At 41.1% G+C, this 17,054-nt stretch overlaps 1 protein-coding gene across 1 annotated transcript in view; it reads right to left on the bottom strand.

Moving 5' to 3' along the window:
* Positions 1–11,440: 11,440 nt before the first annotated feature.
* TGM6 (transglutaminase 6) overlaps positions 11,441–17,054 on the bottom strand; it is a 56,514-nt gene continuing 50,900 nt past the window's right edge. Inside the window, exons 12-14 of the mRNA XM_061125672.1 lie at positions 13,174–13,328; positions 12,752–12,885; positions 11,441–11,594 (exon numbers count right to left, since the gene is read on the bottom strand). Coding sequence (XP_060981655.1) covers positions 11,441–11,594; positions 12,752–12,885; positions 13,174–13,328 — 443 coding nt within the window. The remainder of the gene's footprint in view (positions 11,595–12,751; positions 12,886–13,173; positions 13,329–17,054) is intronic.

Below are 17,054 nucleotides of genomic sequence, written 5' to 3' on the forward strand. Positions count from 1 at the left end.
ACCGTTTTTCTAGATTCCATATATATGCGTTATATACAATATTTGTTTTTCTCTTTCTGACTTTCTTCACTCTGTATAACAGGCTCTAGTTTCATCCACCTTAGTGGAATTGACTCAAATTCATTCCTTTTCGTGGCTGAGTAATATTACATTGTATTTATGTACCACATCTTCATCCATTCTTCTGTTGGTGGACATTTAGGTTGCTTCTCTCTGACAAAAATTGTAGCGATATCTTTTTCAATCCATTTCCCTGAATAATGATAATAAAAACAAAAATAAACAAATAGGACCTACTTAAAGGCTTTTGCACAGCAAAGTCAACCATAAACAATATGAAAAGACAATGCACAGAATGGGAAAAAATATTTGCATTTCAAGAATATTTGCAAAATGATGCAACTGACAAGGGATTAGTCTCCAAAATTTACAAACAACTCATGTGGTTTAATATCATAAGAAAAAAACCCAACAAAAAATGGGCAGAAGACCTAAACAGACATTTCTCCAAGGGAGACATACAGACGGCCAACAGGCACATGAAAATGATGCAAATCAAAACTACAGTGAGATACCACCTCACAGTCAGAATGGATACCATCAAAAAATAATAAATGCTGGAGATGTGGAGAGAAGGGAGCCCTCCTACACTGTCGGTGGGAATGTAAATTGGTACAGCCCCTATGGAGAACAGTATGGAGGTTCCTTAAAAACTAAAAATAGAGTTATCATATGATCCTGCAATCCCACTCTTGGGCATATATCCAGAGAAATGTGGTCTGAAAGGATATATGCACCCCATTGTTCATTGTAGCACTGTTTACAATAGCCATTTACAGTGTAATTATTGATAGGTATGTTCTTATATCAATAATCTTAGATATGCAGATGATACCACCCTTATGGCAGAAAGTGAAGAGACACTAAAGAGCCTCTTGATGAAAGTGAAAGAGGTGAAAAAACTGGTTTAAAATTCAGCATTCAAAAAACAATGGAAACAGTGACAGACTTTATTTTCTTGGGCTCCAAAATCACTGTAGATGGAGACTGCAGCCTTGAAATTAAAAGACGCTTGCTCCTTGGAAGAAAAGTTATGACCAACCTAAACAATGTATTAAAAAGCAGAGACATTACTTTGCCAGCAAAGGTCTGTATAGTCAAAGCTGTGGTTTTTCCAGTAGTCATGTATGGATGTGAGAGTTGAACCATAAAGAAGGCTGAACGGCAAAGAATTGATGCTTTTGAACTGTGATGTTGGAGAAGACTCTTGAGAGTCCCTTGGATAGCATGGAGATCAAACCTGTCAATCCTAAAGGAAATCAACCTTGAATATTCATTGGAAGGACTGCTGCTGAAGCTGAGGCTTCAATGCTTTGGCCACCTGATGCAAAGAGCTGACTTGTTAGAAAAAACCCTGATGGTGGGAAAGATTGAAGGCCGGAGGAGAAGGGAATGACAGAGGATGAGATGGTTGGATGGCATCACTGACTCAATGGACATGAGTTTGAGCAAGCTCCGGGAGATGGTGCAGGGCAGGAAAACCTGACATGCTACAGTCCGTGTGGTCACAGAGTCAGACATGACTGAGTGACTGAACAACAAATGTTCTTATTGCTATGTTGTTTAGTATTTTTTGGTTGTTTTTGTATTGAAAGGTTTTTGTTCCTTTCTTCCTCTTTTGTTTTCTTCATTTATGATTTGATGATTATCTTCTGTGTTATTTTGGAAACTTTTCTGTTTTTTTGGTGTGTATCCATTATAGGTTTTTGGTTCATATACAACTGTATATATAAGTATATATACACACACATATGTATATGTGATTATTTTAAGTTGATGTTCTTTCCAGTTTGAATGCATTCTTACAATCTTGCATTTTTACTCTCCCCATAGTTAGTGTTTTTGGCATCATATTTTACATCATTTTTTGTGTGTATCCCTTAACTACCTATTGTGGATATAGGTGGTTTCACTGATTTTGTCTTGTAACTTTTCTACTAAATTTATAATTGGTTGACCTTTACTGTATGTTTGCCTTTATGAATGAGATTTTCCTTTTGTAATTTTCCTTTTTTCTGATTGTGGTATTTTCTTTTCTACTTAGAGAAGTCCCTTTAATATTTCTTGTGAAGCTGGTGTAGTGTTGCTGAACTCTTTTAGCTTTGCTTGTTTGTAAAACTATAAAGTCTGAATGAATCATTTAGAGGGATGGACCCTGTAGGGAGGACTCCAAAATGGTACCAGCCAACAGTACTGTCCCTGTAGTAGAACAAACTCTCAAAAATGGTCATCATGATCATCCCTTCCCCCAAGGGGAGTCCCAGTTGCCTCCTGCCTCTCCAGGAGGCTTTCCAAGATCAGCAAATGGGTCTGACCCAGGATCCTCATATTACTCTTTCTGAGTTGAGCCTCAGAGTGTGGGATTTGTGTGCAAGATTTTGAATGAAGTCTCTGGTTCCCACAGCCCTTGCTTTCCCATACTCAAGCCCCACTGGTCTCCAGTCCAGGCTTCTGGGATCTCATCTTTCTGCTTCAGGACCTCCAGACTAGGGAGCTTGATGTTGGCCTCACACCCCTTGCTCCTTGGGGGAAACCCCTCCAATTGTGGTTATCCTTCTGTTTGGGGTTGCCTACCCAGGTGGGTGGGTCTTGACTATACTGCATCTCCACCCCTTCCTTCCCTTCTAATTGTAGTTCCTTCTTTGTGTCTTTAGTTATAGAAAGTCTTTCCTGCTATTTTTCAGGTCATTCTCATAAAGAGTAAATAGTTGTAATTTTGGTGTGCTCATAGGACAATGTAATCTCAGGGTCTTCCTACACCATGATTTTGGCCACATTTTGAATAATTCCAAGGTTTTTGACCTGAAAAGCTGGAAAGAAGGAGATTCCACTGACAGTGGGAAAGGACAGGAGTCAGAGATTCAGTTTGGATATGTTATGTTAGACACAAAAATTGAGAAACATTTATTTAACAAATCTACCAAGCCTTGACATGAACAATGGAAATTCATTGCATATTAGCTGTTCTCCCACTACCCACCACCCCCACCTCTGTAGTCCTACAAGGACGTGGTAGGCCATGAGGACTAATGAAAGGGACAGACTTTATGGGAGAAGAGTACAGAACCACTTGCCAGGGTGGTTGTAAAAATCAACAATGACATCAGTGGCAAATGATTAGAGAAGGCCAACAGCACAGCTAACCTAAGGTCTCTGTAACGGTTGGGGCAGGCAACAGACAGATAAACCAGCCGGAAATTTAACAAGGGAGATCTAGGAAGGAGTCAACCAGAGTGGATCTTTGTAAGATCTCTGCTTAATTCCTGGTGGCTGTGCTCATGCTCACGGCTGTGAGCAGCTAAGGAGAGACCAGAGAGGACACCAGCCAGCTACTCCTTCCTTGTTGGAGGTGAGGTAGTGTAAACACAGAGCATAAAATGTGGACCCCACTTGAAAGTTGCTTGAAGTTTAAATGTGTTCTCTGAACCACTCACAGATCCATCAGCAAAGAATGGGTGTCTTACTGGCTCAAGATACTTTCAGCACAACCTCTGACTAATCACATGTTGTCCAAGAGTGACCTCTAGGAAGTCAGGCTTAAAAGTAAAAGCAAGAATTAAAAAGAACCCTGAGTAGAGACATCATCCAGCACATAATGTGAGGGAAATAGATTTCATGGAATTAATCCAAGCAAACAAATCCGGGACACAAAAAAACACTATTAACAACCACCCCTCCTGTGGGATTAGAATTCAGAGTTGCAATGATACATAAAATGTCCAATCTTCAACAGAAAGTATAACACATGCAATACACATATACACACATACCCACACCCAGGAAAGTGTGACTCCCACAGAGAAGAAAGCAGTCAATAACACAGTCTCTTTGGGGGCCCAAATGTTAGACTTAGCAGAACAAGACTTCAAAGCAGATATTATCATTATGTTCACCTAACAAATCTAGCAAAAACAGAACACACATTCTTCTCAAGCACACATGGAACATTCTCAAGGATAGACTAAATGCCAGACAACAAAAGAAACCTCAGTCAATTATTTTTCAGATTAAACTTTTTATTTTGCGGTAAGTATAGATTTACATGCATCTGTAAGAAGTAACATGGAGAGATCCCACATATTCTTTACCTAGTTTCCCCTAGTGGTAACATCTGGCAAAACATCTTGTATGGTATCACAACCAGGATATTAACGATGCATCAAGAGAGAGAATATCCCATCACAAGGATCCTTGTTATGCCCTTTTATACCCACACTCTTTCTCCTTCAACTACCTCCTTAACCTTTGGCAACCACTAATCTGTTCTCTATTTCTATGATTTTGTCGCTTCAAGAATGTTACATACTGTTGGCTCTCTGCATCTATGGGTTCCACTTTCATGGATTCAACCAACCATGGACTGACATTCTGCAACTGGCTGAATTCATGGATGCAGAATCACTGGATGAATACAATTGACAGTACTGTGTTGTTTTGTATAAAGGACTTGAGTATCTTTGGATTCTGGTGTCTGAGAGGGTCCTGGAACCAATCCCTATAGATAATGAGGGATGATTGTACATGGGATCAGATAGCAGGTGACATTTTAGAATTGACTTTTTTCACTCGGCATGGTTCTAGGAGATTCTTCCAGGTGTTGCGTGTATCAAGTCTGTTCTTTTTTATTGTTAAGTAGTATTCCACAGTATGGATGTACCACAGTTTAACTACTCACCAGCTGAAAGACATCTACGTTGCTTTCCATTTGGGTCTACTACAAATCAAGCTGCTATAAACATTTATGTACAGGTCTTTATGTGATCACAGTTTTCATTTCTTGGAATAAGTGCCAAGAGTACAATTGTTGGGTTATGTTAGTTGCATGTTTTTTTAAAAAGTTTTTTTTTTTTTTTATTGCCAAACTATTTTACAAAGTAGCTGTAACGTTTCATTTACCCCAGCAATGTAAAGAGTTATCATGTTCCTCAGTATCCTTGCCGACATTTGGCATTGTCACTATTTTTAAAGCCATTTTGTTGGTATGTAGTGCTATCTTTGTGGTTTTAATGTGTAATTTCCTAACGTCTAATAACATTAATATATTTTCATGTGCTTGTTTGCCATCTTTATCCTATTCAAGGAAAAGTTTATGTATATTTCACGTTTTCTTAGAGAGCTTTTTTTGCTATTTTTTACATATTCTAAATGCTAGTTCTCTGTCAGATACATGATTTGCAAACATTTTCTCCCAGTGTGTAGCTTGTCTTTTCATTCTCTTAACAGAATCTTTTTGTAGAGCAAATGTTTGATTTTTGATGAAGTCTAATTTATCAGTTTTTCTTCTTGGAATTTTGATAGGAATTGCATTAAACCTGTATATCAGTTTGAGTAGAACTGACTTTTTAATTATGTTGAGGCTTTCAATTTATGAACATGGTATGTCTCTCCATTTATTTGGGTCTTCTTTGATTTCTTTCACCAACATTTTTATAGTTTTCAGCATATAAATACATGTGTTTTGGTAACTTTACATCTAAATTTTTTTAGTGATTATAAATATATTTTAAATTTTGGTGTGGATTAGTCATTGATGGTACATAGAAATGCATTTGATTAAGGAATTGGCTCACACAACTATGGAGGCTGACAGATCATATATATATATTACATATAATATATATATATATCCTATATATATATATATATATATATATATATATATATCAGAATCAATAGGATATATAGATATCCTATATATATATATATCAGAATCAATAGGATATATAGATATCCTATATATATCCTATTGATATATATATATATATCCTATTGATTCTGTTTCTACCGAGAACCCTGACTAACATGAGCATCACCACTGCCACAATCACCCCTCTGCCTTTTTTGCTTCAATTTAAGAAAAAGTCATAAATTGGAGGGAAGGGACTGACTACAGAGGGGCATGTAACAATTTGGGGGAGATAAAAAAAGAGTATGATATAACCCACTCTGCTGGACCAATAGATAGAATGCCAGGCATCTTTCTGAGGGACAGCCTTTTAGGCCTACTGAAAAGATGACACAAACGAGAAGCTATTGAAGTGGTCAGGTTCAAGGAACTGGCCTCTGAATCCCCTCTTGTTGGTTGCTATACAGGAATTGAAGATCAGGGCCACTGACCAATGTTAAAAGGAAGGTATTGAGCTGCAAGACACTTTGGATGTATTGGCTTCCACTTTGTCCCTTGAACACATCATCCTTATTTCTACCTCTACCTCACTGCCTGTGTGAGTCAAGGTTCTTGGTTGCAACCAATAAAAGCAAAAACAAAAACTGACTCTTGTTGACTTAGGCAAGAGGCAATGGAGTTGAAATTATGTATAGATTAGAGAGGATGCTAACAGGCCAGACATAGGGAAATATGGGATTCCATGAGTATCCACAGAATTAAAAAGCAGGCAGCAGGTAACAGTATGGCAGACTATATATTTCCAAAAATACCTACAGCAGTATTTACAATCCTATAAGCTCTTCCAGAATCTTTCCACTTCTTATCATGAATCGGGTCTACTTCTCCTCACCTTGAACCAAGAGTAACTTTGTAACTTCTTTGATGAATAGAATGTGGCAGAGTGACACTGTTGATCCCCAATCCTAGGTCATAAGGGCAATATGGCTTCCATCTGACTCTTTCATGAGATTCTCCCCCTTGAAACCCAGCCACCATGTTGTGAGGAAGCCCAGGCTTATGTGGAGAGGTAGTAGGTATATATTTTGGCCCATAGCCCCAGCTTAGGGTCAGTCAACAGCCAGCGCTGACCACCAGAAAGGTAAGTAAACAAGCCTTCAAATGATCCCAGACCTAGGTTTTGCACAGCCCCAGCTTCACTAGGTTGAGCAGAGGTGGCTAACTCTACCAAGCCCTGCCCAAATGGCAGGTTCATGAGAAAAATAATTATGGTCATTATTTTAAGCCTTTATGGGTTGCTTTGTTACACAGTGACTGGTAATAGGAACATTCACAACCATGTCATAGCAGAAATCACATGGTTATGACACTGCCCAGGGCTCTACCACCATTAAATAAATTAGTATGTGTACTTGAAACAGTTTCTGGCATGTAAGGAACTCTCCAGGAAACACACTCATTTAGGTTTTGATCATTATCTTTATTTTTATCATCAAAATTTCAGCTTATATGTCACTTCCTCAGAGAATCTTTCTCTGATGCCATTATCTCCCCACCATCTGGGGACAGATGGCCTTCAGTTTTATTTATTTGTTTTTTGTCATGTGTCACTAAATTTAATTAGCTTATTTACTCACAAATTTGCTTATTTACCTGTGTCTCTCACTTTACTTTTTATACTTTAAAAAATGTGATTGAATACCTCTGTTTACCAGTTGGAAGGTAATCCCCTTAGTGCAGGGAGCTTGGGATCTCACCACTCTCCTTGGGTTGAGCAGACTGCAGGGTGGTGGACAGGCAGATGTGCTATCCAGATCATCCATCAGTGGAGGACTTCTTTGCCCAAATGCTAGAAGTGCTGTCTGTAGACAACCTTCAGCTGTCGGCCACTTTCAGAGTTGGCCTTAGCTGTAGAGCTGCCCAAAGTCATGCTCATTTTGGGTCAAATTGGTGGCAGATGGTGGCAGATAAAAAGGCCCAGCCATCTCAGCTAAAGCTGGGATAACTCTGACAGGTCATTCTAGCTCTAGAGCTGCCCATGGATGCACCCAGGCTGTCACTAGGCCTGCATCATGGGTTGATTTCTCCTCTGGTCTCTTCTCCTTCCAACCCCCTCCATGAGGTTGATACCTAGGTCACCCGTCAGCCAACACCATGCACCCTAAGTTCTATCTCAGAGTCAGCTTCCTGGGAAGCTCAGTCTAGGACAGCTGAGCTTAAGGGAGATGGGCAGTTGGTGTTTGCAGGGAGATTGAGGTATCTGGGGGCCCCATAAGAGGAGACCATCTTGGATGACACGTGAAGCCTCCCTGCTGACAGGACTGTCTTTTGTAGTAAGAGTGGGAGCTGATCTTCTGCCCTGGTGGCAGGTGTTCAGCAGAGCTCCTTCTGTTCTTGGCAAACATGTAAGAGAAGTGAATGCACAGGGTGGAGGAGAGAGCCCTGGTCGGCTGCCAGGCTTTTATATTTATTCCCAGAGAAGTGGGCTGTGAGTGCACACTCTCACAGAACAACAGAGCTGGAAGGATCCAGGGCTTCACCATGCTTCTCAAATATTTCTTCCCAAGTACCTCAAAGGGAAAGGAAGGTGAACTCAGACCCCTGGTGCAAGAAGACAGGTCATGTTTGCTAAATGACATCAAATATACTGAAGGGGTATGTGGGTCCCCATTTGAGAAGCTTGGATCTGGATGAGAAATCCAAAGCCAAGGCCTTAGAGCTCAGTCTGGCTGGGGTCTGATGGAGGTCAGGACTTGGAATGAGGCTGGATCAGGGCTTAACATGGGATCAGAGTTCTGTTTGGGACCAGGATTCAGCCTGGGTTCATGAGTTTATCACAGGTCAGGATTAGAGCTGTCTGGGACTAGGATTGTCTGGGGCTAGGTCAGGGTTTGATCTAGGGTTAATCAAGTCATGGTTTAGCTGTGGTAGGAGCCAGGACTCAATGTGAGGCCAAGATCTAGGATTCATTCTAGCATCAGGGTCTAACCCAGTCTAACCAATCATGACTAGTGATGGTTCCATCTAAGGTCATGAGCACAAGCTGGAACCTCATCTGAATTCCTTGCAAGGCCTGCTCAGGGCTTGGCCTCAGTCCAGGTATGGGCTTGATCTTAGGGTGAATGCAGCCTGGCATCAGGACTCAGTCCTGAAGCAAGCAGCTAAGCCAGCCTGTTGTTCTGCAACAGAGTCAGCAAATCACAACCTGTGGGCCAAACTTAGCATGCCACCTGTTTTTATAAATACAGTTTTATTGCAACACATCCACACTTATTTGTCTACCTCTTGCTTATGGCTGCTTGCACACTGTGAACAGTAGAGTGAAGTAGTTGAAACAGAGATCATATGGCCTGAAAAGTCCCAGATATTCACTATCTGGTCCTTGACAGTAAAAGCTTGCCAACCCCTGATCTAAGGGCTTGGAGGCCTCTCTGGCATGAGAAAGCTAGAACATTCCCTAACTCAGTGTTGAGAGCCTCCCTAAAGGTTATGGCGGTGTTTAAGAGACCACTCAAAGGACCATGGAGGCCTGAGCCATGGTCCCCACAGCCAGCTGACTAAGGTTTTGCAGTCTTGAAATCCCTGTTTGGCCTTTCTCCATGAAGGGCGCCGTCAGGGTGTTGCCCTACCACCTGACAGGTAATCCCTACCTGTACATTTTTCTTTGCAGCTTCCAAAGTAGCATTTCCATCCATACTCTCCCTTGGGCCATCTCTCAATGTCCCCACCTATCCAACCTCTGACCACGGTGCTCTCATTGGCTGCTGGGGTGTCTTCTGCTTTCAGTTGGAGCTGGAAGGACCTGGTCAGTTTTGTCCCAGTGAAGCACTACCTTGGCCCAGATGAGAGTGCAAAGGGGTTGAACTAGAGACATGACTAGCTGGCAGGTACCCCTATCACCTTCAGCTACTTTCCCTTCTTCAAACACACATGGACATGCTAGCTCCAGAGCTGCCTGTGGGTACAACCAGGCTGTCACTGGGCCTGTATCATGGGTTGATATCTCCTTCCTCCTCCATCCCCTTTCCTTCCATGAGGGTTGATCCCAAGGTCACCCTTCAGTCAACACCCAGCATCCTAAGCCCCATCTCAGAGTCAGTTTCCTGGGAAGTTCAACGTGTGACAGTTGAACTTAAGGAAGACAGACAGTTGGTGTTTGTGGGCAGAATAAAGTGTCTAGTGCCCCCAGCTCCCAAGGCCCCTTCCTGTTGCTCAATCTTAAGGAAACAGCTGCCTCCTCTGAACCTCCACCTACCTTTCTTATATGGGTTGTTATTTAGTTGCTAAGTTGTGTCTGACTCTTTTGCAACCCCATGGACTGTAGCCCACCAGGCTACTCCCAGGCTATTTCCCAGGCAAGAATACTGGAGAGGGTTGCCATTTCCTCCTCTAGGGGATCTTCTTGACTTAGGGATAGAATTCATGTCTCTTGTGTTGTAGGTGGATTCTTTACACTGAGCCACTCTATGGATCAGCATTTAAAACCTCTGGATGGTTTGGAGAGGAGTCCTGGAATTTAGGACCTGTTTCATTAAAATGTACCCACTCATCTGGATTCGCCAAGCTGTCCCTGTGCTGAGTGGAATCATCAGAGAGATGTCTTCATAAGGCTTTGGTCACTAAGACCACCCATCAGACACTGTTTATGTGTTTGTCTGACCACCTTTCTGCAAAGACCCACTACACGAATCGTTCTCACCCAAATCATGCCCAGGAGGTGTCTCACTGCAGATGTGCCTGTTTTTTTGTTGCTCAGATTACTTAAATTATATGCTTAGTTACAATTCCTTGGCTATCTAGAGCATTTTGGAGCCGATTTCCATGTCTGATGCAGTCATCTTCAGGGCCTGGTGGTGTACTCTCTAGTCCTCATCCTAGTAGTTCCTGTTTTGCTTTGACACTAAGAGAGTATGCAGTTGTGTGCAGGGGAAGCTGCTGGGGAGTTTTTCAAAGTCAACACTATAGTTCCAAAGAAGTAAATAAACACTTAGTGTACTGAGCTGGTCATATGTGACTATAGCTAGATTAGATTTGGGGCTCTATCCCCCAACACTCGATGATCCCTCCTCTATCTTCAGCTTCTTTCAGGCAACAGTAACCCTCCCACCGGCCCCCAGCTGCTGGGCCTGTGTCTTCACTGAGGGAAATTCTCACATCACTTTAAGCCCAATGCTTTTCAGGAACATGACTTTGGGGTACAGTTTTGCTGGTGTAAATGGTGTGTACACGGGCTTCAGATCTACCTTGAGCTCATCCCATGGTCATAAGCAAGGTTCTCTCCTCTGTGTAGGATGGAAGTGTTGAGGGATGTTTAGGTGTCAGTGCCAACACTTTTGGGTTCTCTGTCAGAGCTAGGAGGAGTTTCTGGATCTGGCTGTGGTCAGAGCACTGAAGTGTCGAGAGACAAGCAATGAGAGCACAGGGATCAGCCAGGCTGATGGTGAGCTGGCAGGAGGTGGCACATCTGGGTGGGCCAAGGTTACTGTGACACTCAATTCTTCAGTCTCCCAGCAACAAGCGTGATGAGATGGAGGTGGGAGACCCAAAGTTTAAGGGTTACTGAGTCTAACACCTCATTTTACAGATGAGGAAACTGAGACTTAGGAAGGGAGGAACTTGCCCAAGTTCACAGAGCAGGGCAGAAGCTGAAGCAGGACTGGAATCCAGGCCTCCTGACTCCCATATGGGAAGGGCAGAGAAGTGGACAGGAGAGGAATAGGGACCTTCTCCTCCCTTCTCAGCCCTTCATGCCTGTCATTTAGCTGTGGCCACGTGGACGATCACAAAGCCCTTGATGTCCGGGAAGTGGGGGCTGACGAAGTCTACCTGCAGCTGCCGTGGGCCGCTCTTGAAGGGGGTGATCTTGAATTGGACCGAGGCCTTCTCTTGGGGCTCCAAGCTGGGCACACTGGGGAAGGAAGATGGGAGAAAGGCAGACCATCAGTCATGTCTCCTTCCTGAGCCTGTTCTGCCAGTCCGTGGCACTCCAGAGCCCTCAGGATCAAGGTCATACCTTGTGGCTTGACATTCAAGCCTTTCCATATGCTTTCAGCTTAGTCATCCCTTCCACTACTTCTCACTTATTTCAACCAGTCAGGCTAGTCTCCTCCCTATGCCCTGAACATACCTTACACTTACCCTCCTCTAGGCTTTTGGATGGATTGTTCCTCCTACCTAGGGTGCCCTCCCCATTCCAATTACATCCGACGCCCAGATTAACTTTTTCTTCTTCCAGGAGACCTTCCCTAACAATACCAGCCATGGAGACCTTTGACTGGGAAGGTCTCCACCATTCTTGATACCTGAAAAGTTCCCCAAGTCATCATTTAAGGCCCAGTTTAAAGATCAGTTCCACTGGGGATTTCCCCTGGTCCCACCCCACTCCCACTCAAAGGCTGCCTCTGAGCCCCTAGACTTTGGGGAGTCCATCCTTCTGCACAAATCACACTGTCTTCATGTGAAGGGCCATATGTTGCTAGAGTCCTTCTCCAGGCAGAACTCCATCTGTTCATCTTGGTGTTTCCAGCAGTTGACATATGGGTCAGGGTACAGGAACATATGAGTGTGACTGAGTGAATGAATGAAAGAATGAATGAGTAAATGAATGACTGAGAATGAATAAGCAAATAAGTGAGTACATGGATAATTGAATATGTGTGAATGAGTGAATGAATGCATAAATGAATGAATGAGTGAATGAATAGGTAAATAAGTGAGCAAATTAAAGAAATAATATGGATGAATGAACCAGTCAAAACTGAGTTGAGTAGATGAATGAATGAGTGAAAACATGAATAGAAGAGTGAATTAGTGAGTGAAGGAGAGAGTAAATGAATAGGAGTGAGTAAATGAATAAATAAATGGATAAATGAGAGAAAATATGAATGTGAATGACTGGATTAGTTACATGATTGAATAAGTTAAATGATTAAATAAATAAATGAAGAAATGAAAAACTAATGTGTCTAGGCAGTGGGCTGGTTTCTCCCTCCTCCCCTTGCTGGCAGTGTCTTTATGGCCCATTTCATAAGGAAGGCGGCCCTCCCACCCCAGGCTGACACTTACTCGATGCTGAGCTGTCCCTGGAGAAGGCCACTGCCCTCCACCATTAGCATACAGTCTTTCACTCTCTCCGAGAGAGGGTTAAGCACCATCACTTCCACTGCAACTGCCACCCCCACCACGGCTGGGCCAAGCACCTAGAGGGACAATATCCATAAGTTATACTCCCTCCTCCGCATTCTCACAGGAAACCCATGATCCTGGCTGGGTCAGGGAATGGGGAGTTAAACTTGTCTATCCTTTGCTTCTACATACCCCATCACTGAGACCTATCATTATATCCACCCCTCTCCATTCATACCACTTGTCACCATCCTTGAGAGCTGAAGCTAGAGCTAAAAGCACAAATCCCCAGCCTCTGATGCCCTCCTTTAGATCTGCAGGAGGCCTGCCAGAAACAGGTGGCAGATTCAGATAGTAGTCACCTTGATGGTAATGAAGTCCTCCAGAGTAATGTCCTTCTCCACCAGGAGCTTCTCTCCTTTGGTCACAAGGCACATAGCAGCCAACAGGATCTTCTTGTCCTCTGTCAGGTCTTCCTTATATTGAGAATAAGATATTGCAATTGGGATCTTTTTCTCTGGAAGGGAAAGCAGAGGAATTGGGAGTCCAGTGTTCTTTTTCAAAGAACCCAGAAGAGGAAGGGAAGGTTCAATTCATAGTTACACTCTCTATGAACCTTGCAACCAACATGAGATAGTCATTATTATCATCAGTTCACAGATCAAGAAACCTAAGGCTCAGAGAGGATAATTTCTTGTCCAGTGTCACATAGCAAGTACATCAAGGAGCCAGGATAAGGTAGGATTCAAATTCAGGCCAGTCAGCTACCGTGACACCAGACTGTCTCTCTAAGAGCTTCTGGAGATGTGTTTAAAATTCCCCCAATCATTTCAAATGGAGATATCACAATCCATCAATGATTCATCCATCAGGAATTCACTCACTGTTCAATGAGCACCTACTATGTCCCAGGTGCAGAGAAGAAGGAGGCCAAAGGCCTCCCTCAAGCTTCCTACTCAATGAGGAGGCCAACTCCTTACAGCGTCTCTAAATTCTCTCTCCCCATTACGGCCCAGTTCTAGTCAGGCCCACCAACTGTAGACAGCCTTCAGTGATTCACTTACCCAAAGATCCTGTGCCCTCTGCCTTTGGAGCACCTATGGTTCTGACCAATTCTATGTCTTTCTCATCAGCCACAAACTCCCTGCTTATGTAATCTCTTCTTTTGAGCATGTGTCACACAGGCCATAGGTGACTGTTAGTCATATATATATCTGATGACTGTATATTTTTTCTTTAAGGCACAGCACATTCTTTCCAGTTTGCCTAAACTCTACCATCCCCTACTACTTTATCACCACCGTTTCCTTTATATCTGTTTCCTTCCTGTCCCCAAGGGCGTCTGAGTATTCACCCTGTGGGAAAGATCCATATATGTTTCAAACTCTCTGTTCCTCAGAGCTTTGCATATAATACATGCTTCTTGAATGATCCATGAGTCAAAGTTCTACCTTATTTTAACTGGTTCTCTAAGTCTAGCAGGTTCTACCAGGAGAACCTGTACTACAACAATAATAATAATTTTAAAAGTTAAATTTTACTGAGAGATTAAATTGTGCTAGGGACTTGCAAGTGCATTCATGGATTATCTCATTTAATCCTCACAACAATTGCACGAGCAAGTATTATTATCCCCATCTTATAATAATATCAACAATACTGATGATCACTACCATAAATTAAATGTTCTTTAGTGGTAGGAATTGTGAGAAATACTTTATATATGTTATATCATTTGTTCCTCGTATGGTAAAGATGAGTGGTTCTCAAAGTGTGGTCCTGGGGCCAGCAGCATCAGCATCTCTAGGGAACTTATTAGAAGTGCAGATTTTAAAGCTCCAGAGTAAAGAATCACCAGATGCTCCCAATTATTCACATGAAGAGAGCTTTGGACATTGGTTCAGACCATGGGAGAAGGGAAGAGAAAGACTGTTCCATACAATATTCAGAACAGAGCTTCGTTAAGTTCTCTGGGTCATGAACTCCACTGACAATCTAATAAAAGCTGAGACTCTTTTCATTAACAAACATCAACAGTCCCATCAACCATTAGATATAACTGATAACTATAGACTACTTCATCCAACAAGAGCAGAATACACATCCTTCTTAAGTTCATACTGAATGTTCCCCAAGAATGATCACATTGTGGGCTACAAATAACACATGAACAAATTTTAAAGAATAAAAATTATACAGTGTATCCTCTCAGACCCCAATAGAATTAAACTTGGTATCAGTAACAGAAAGATAGCTGGATGACTCCAAAATATTTGGAGATTAAGCCACACACTTCTAAATGACACTTAGGTCAAAGAACATACCTCAAAAAATTTAAAAACATTTTTAACTAAATGAAAATGTAACAAATTGTGGAATGCAGCAAAGCATTGCTTATATAGAAATTTGTAGCACTGACTACAGATATTAAAAAAGAAGAAAGACCTAAAATCAACAAATCTGAAATCTCCATCTTAAGAAATTAGAAAAAGAAGAGCAAACTAAATCCAAAGTTATCCAAAAAAAAAAAAAAAGAAATAAAATTTAGAAAAAATTTAAGTCAGAAATCAATAAAATTGAAAACAAGAAATCAAAAGAGAAAATCAACAAAACCAAAAGCTATTTTCTTAAAAAAAGATCAAAGACATTACAGGAAAAGGAAATTACAGACCAATATTTCTCATGAACATTGATGCAAAAATCCTCAGCAAAATGTTAGCAAATTGAATCCAACAATGTATAAAATGAATTATATATCTCGACCAAGTGGGATTTATTACAGGTATATGAGGTTGGCTCAACATTCAAAAGTCAACTAATGTAACCTATCACATCAACAAACTAAAGAAGAAAAGTCACATGAACATATCAGTAGATTCAGAGGAAGAATTTGACAAAATCTAGCACCATTTCATTACTAAAATTCTCAGAAAACTAGGAATAGTTGAGGAAGTTTTCAACTTGACAAAGAACATCTACATAACTATTACTCCAAAAAAAAAAAAAAAACCCTACAAAAACCTACAGCTAACAACATACTTAATAGTGAGAAACTCAAAGCTTTCCTACTAAGAAGGAACAAGGCATGGATGTCTCTCTTACCACTAATCCTTTTCAACACTGGACTAGAAGTCCCAGCTAAGACAAAAAGACAAGAAAAGGAAATAAAAGGTATATATATTTGGAAGAAAGAAATGAAACTGTCTTTGTTCACAGATGACATGATCATCTATGTAGAAAATCTGAAAGAATCAGCAACAAAAAACTCCTCGAAGTAATTATACTAATTACTAATTATAGCAAGGACACAAGACATAAGATATATCTTGTATGTATAAGATAACATAGAAAATTCAATTACTTTTTAAAAATACCAGCAATAAACTATTGGAATTTGAGGTTAAAAATGCCACTTATATTAGCAGCACCAAAATGAAAAACTCAGGCATTAATCTAACAAAATATGTCAAAGATATACATATATGAGGAAAACAAACAAACAAAAAAACTGATGAAAGAAATCAAAGACTAAATTAATTAATGGAGAGATATTCCATGTTCATGGATAGGAGGACTCAATACTATCAAGATGTCAGTTCTTCCCCACTTGATCTACAGACAAGGCAAACCCATCAGAATCCCAGCAAGTTATTTAATGTATTTCAGCAAACTGATTCTAAACTGATTTATGTGAGGAGGCAAAAGACCCAGAATAGTCAACATCATATTGAAGGAAAAGAAGAACATCAGAGGATCAACATTACCTGACTTTAAGACTTAGTATAAAACTACAGTAATCAAAACAGTGTGGTATTAATGAAAGAATAGACAAATAAATCAGTGGAACAAAATAGAGCTCCGAAGTAGATCCACACAAATATAGCAAACTGATCTTTGACAAAGGAGCAATGCAAATAAAATGCAGGAAGAGCTAGACATCTGCATTTAAAAAAAAGATTCTAGACACATACCTTATACACTTTATGAAAATGAAATCAACATTGACCTTAAGCCTAAATGCAAACTGTGAAACTATAAAATGTCTGAAGTGAAGTGAAGTCGCTCAGTTGTGTCCGACTCTTTGCGACCCCATGGACTGTAGCCTACCAGGATCCTCAGTCCATGGGATTTTCCAGCCAAGAATACTAGAGTGGGTTGCCATTTCCTTCTCCAAAATGTCTAGACAATAACAAATGAGAAAGCCTAGATAATTTTGGGTATGATGATGATGACTAATTTTTTA

This window comes from Dama dama, chromosome 23 (assembly GCF_033118175.1).
Source record: "Dama dama isolate Ldn47 chromosome 23, ASM3311817v1, whole genome shotgun sequence".
In the NCBI taxonomy this organism is placed as follows: Eukaryota; Metazoa; Chordata; class Mammalia; order Artiodactyla; family Cervidae; genus Dama; species Dama dama.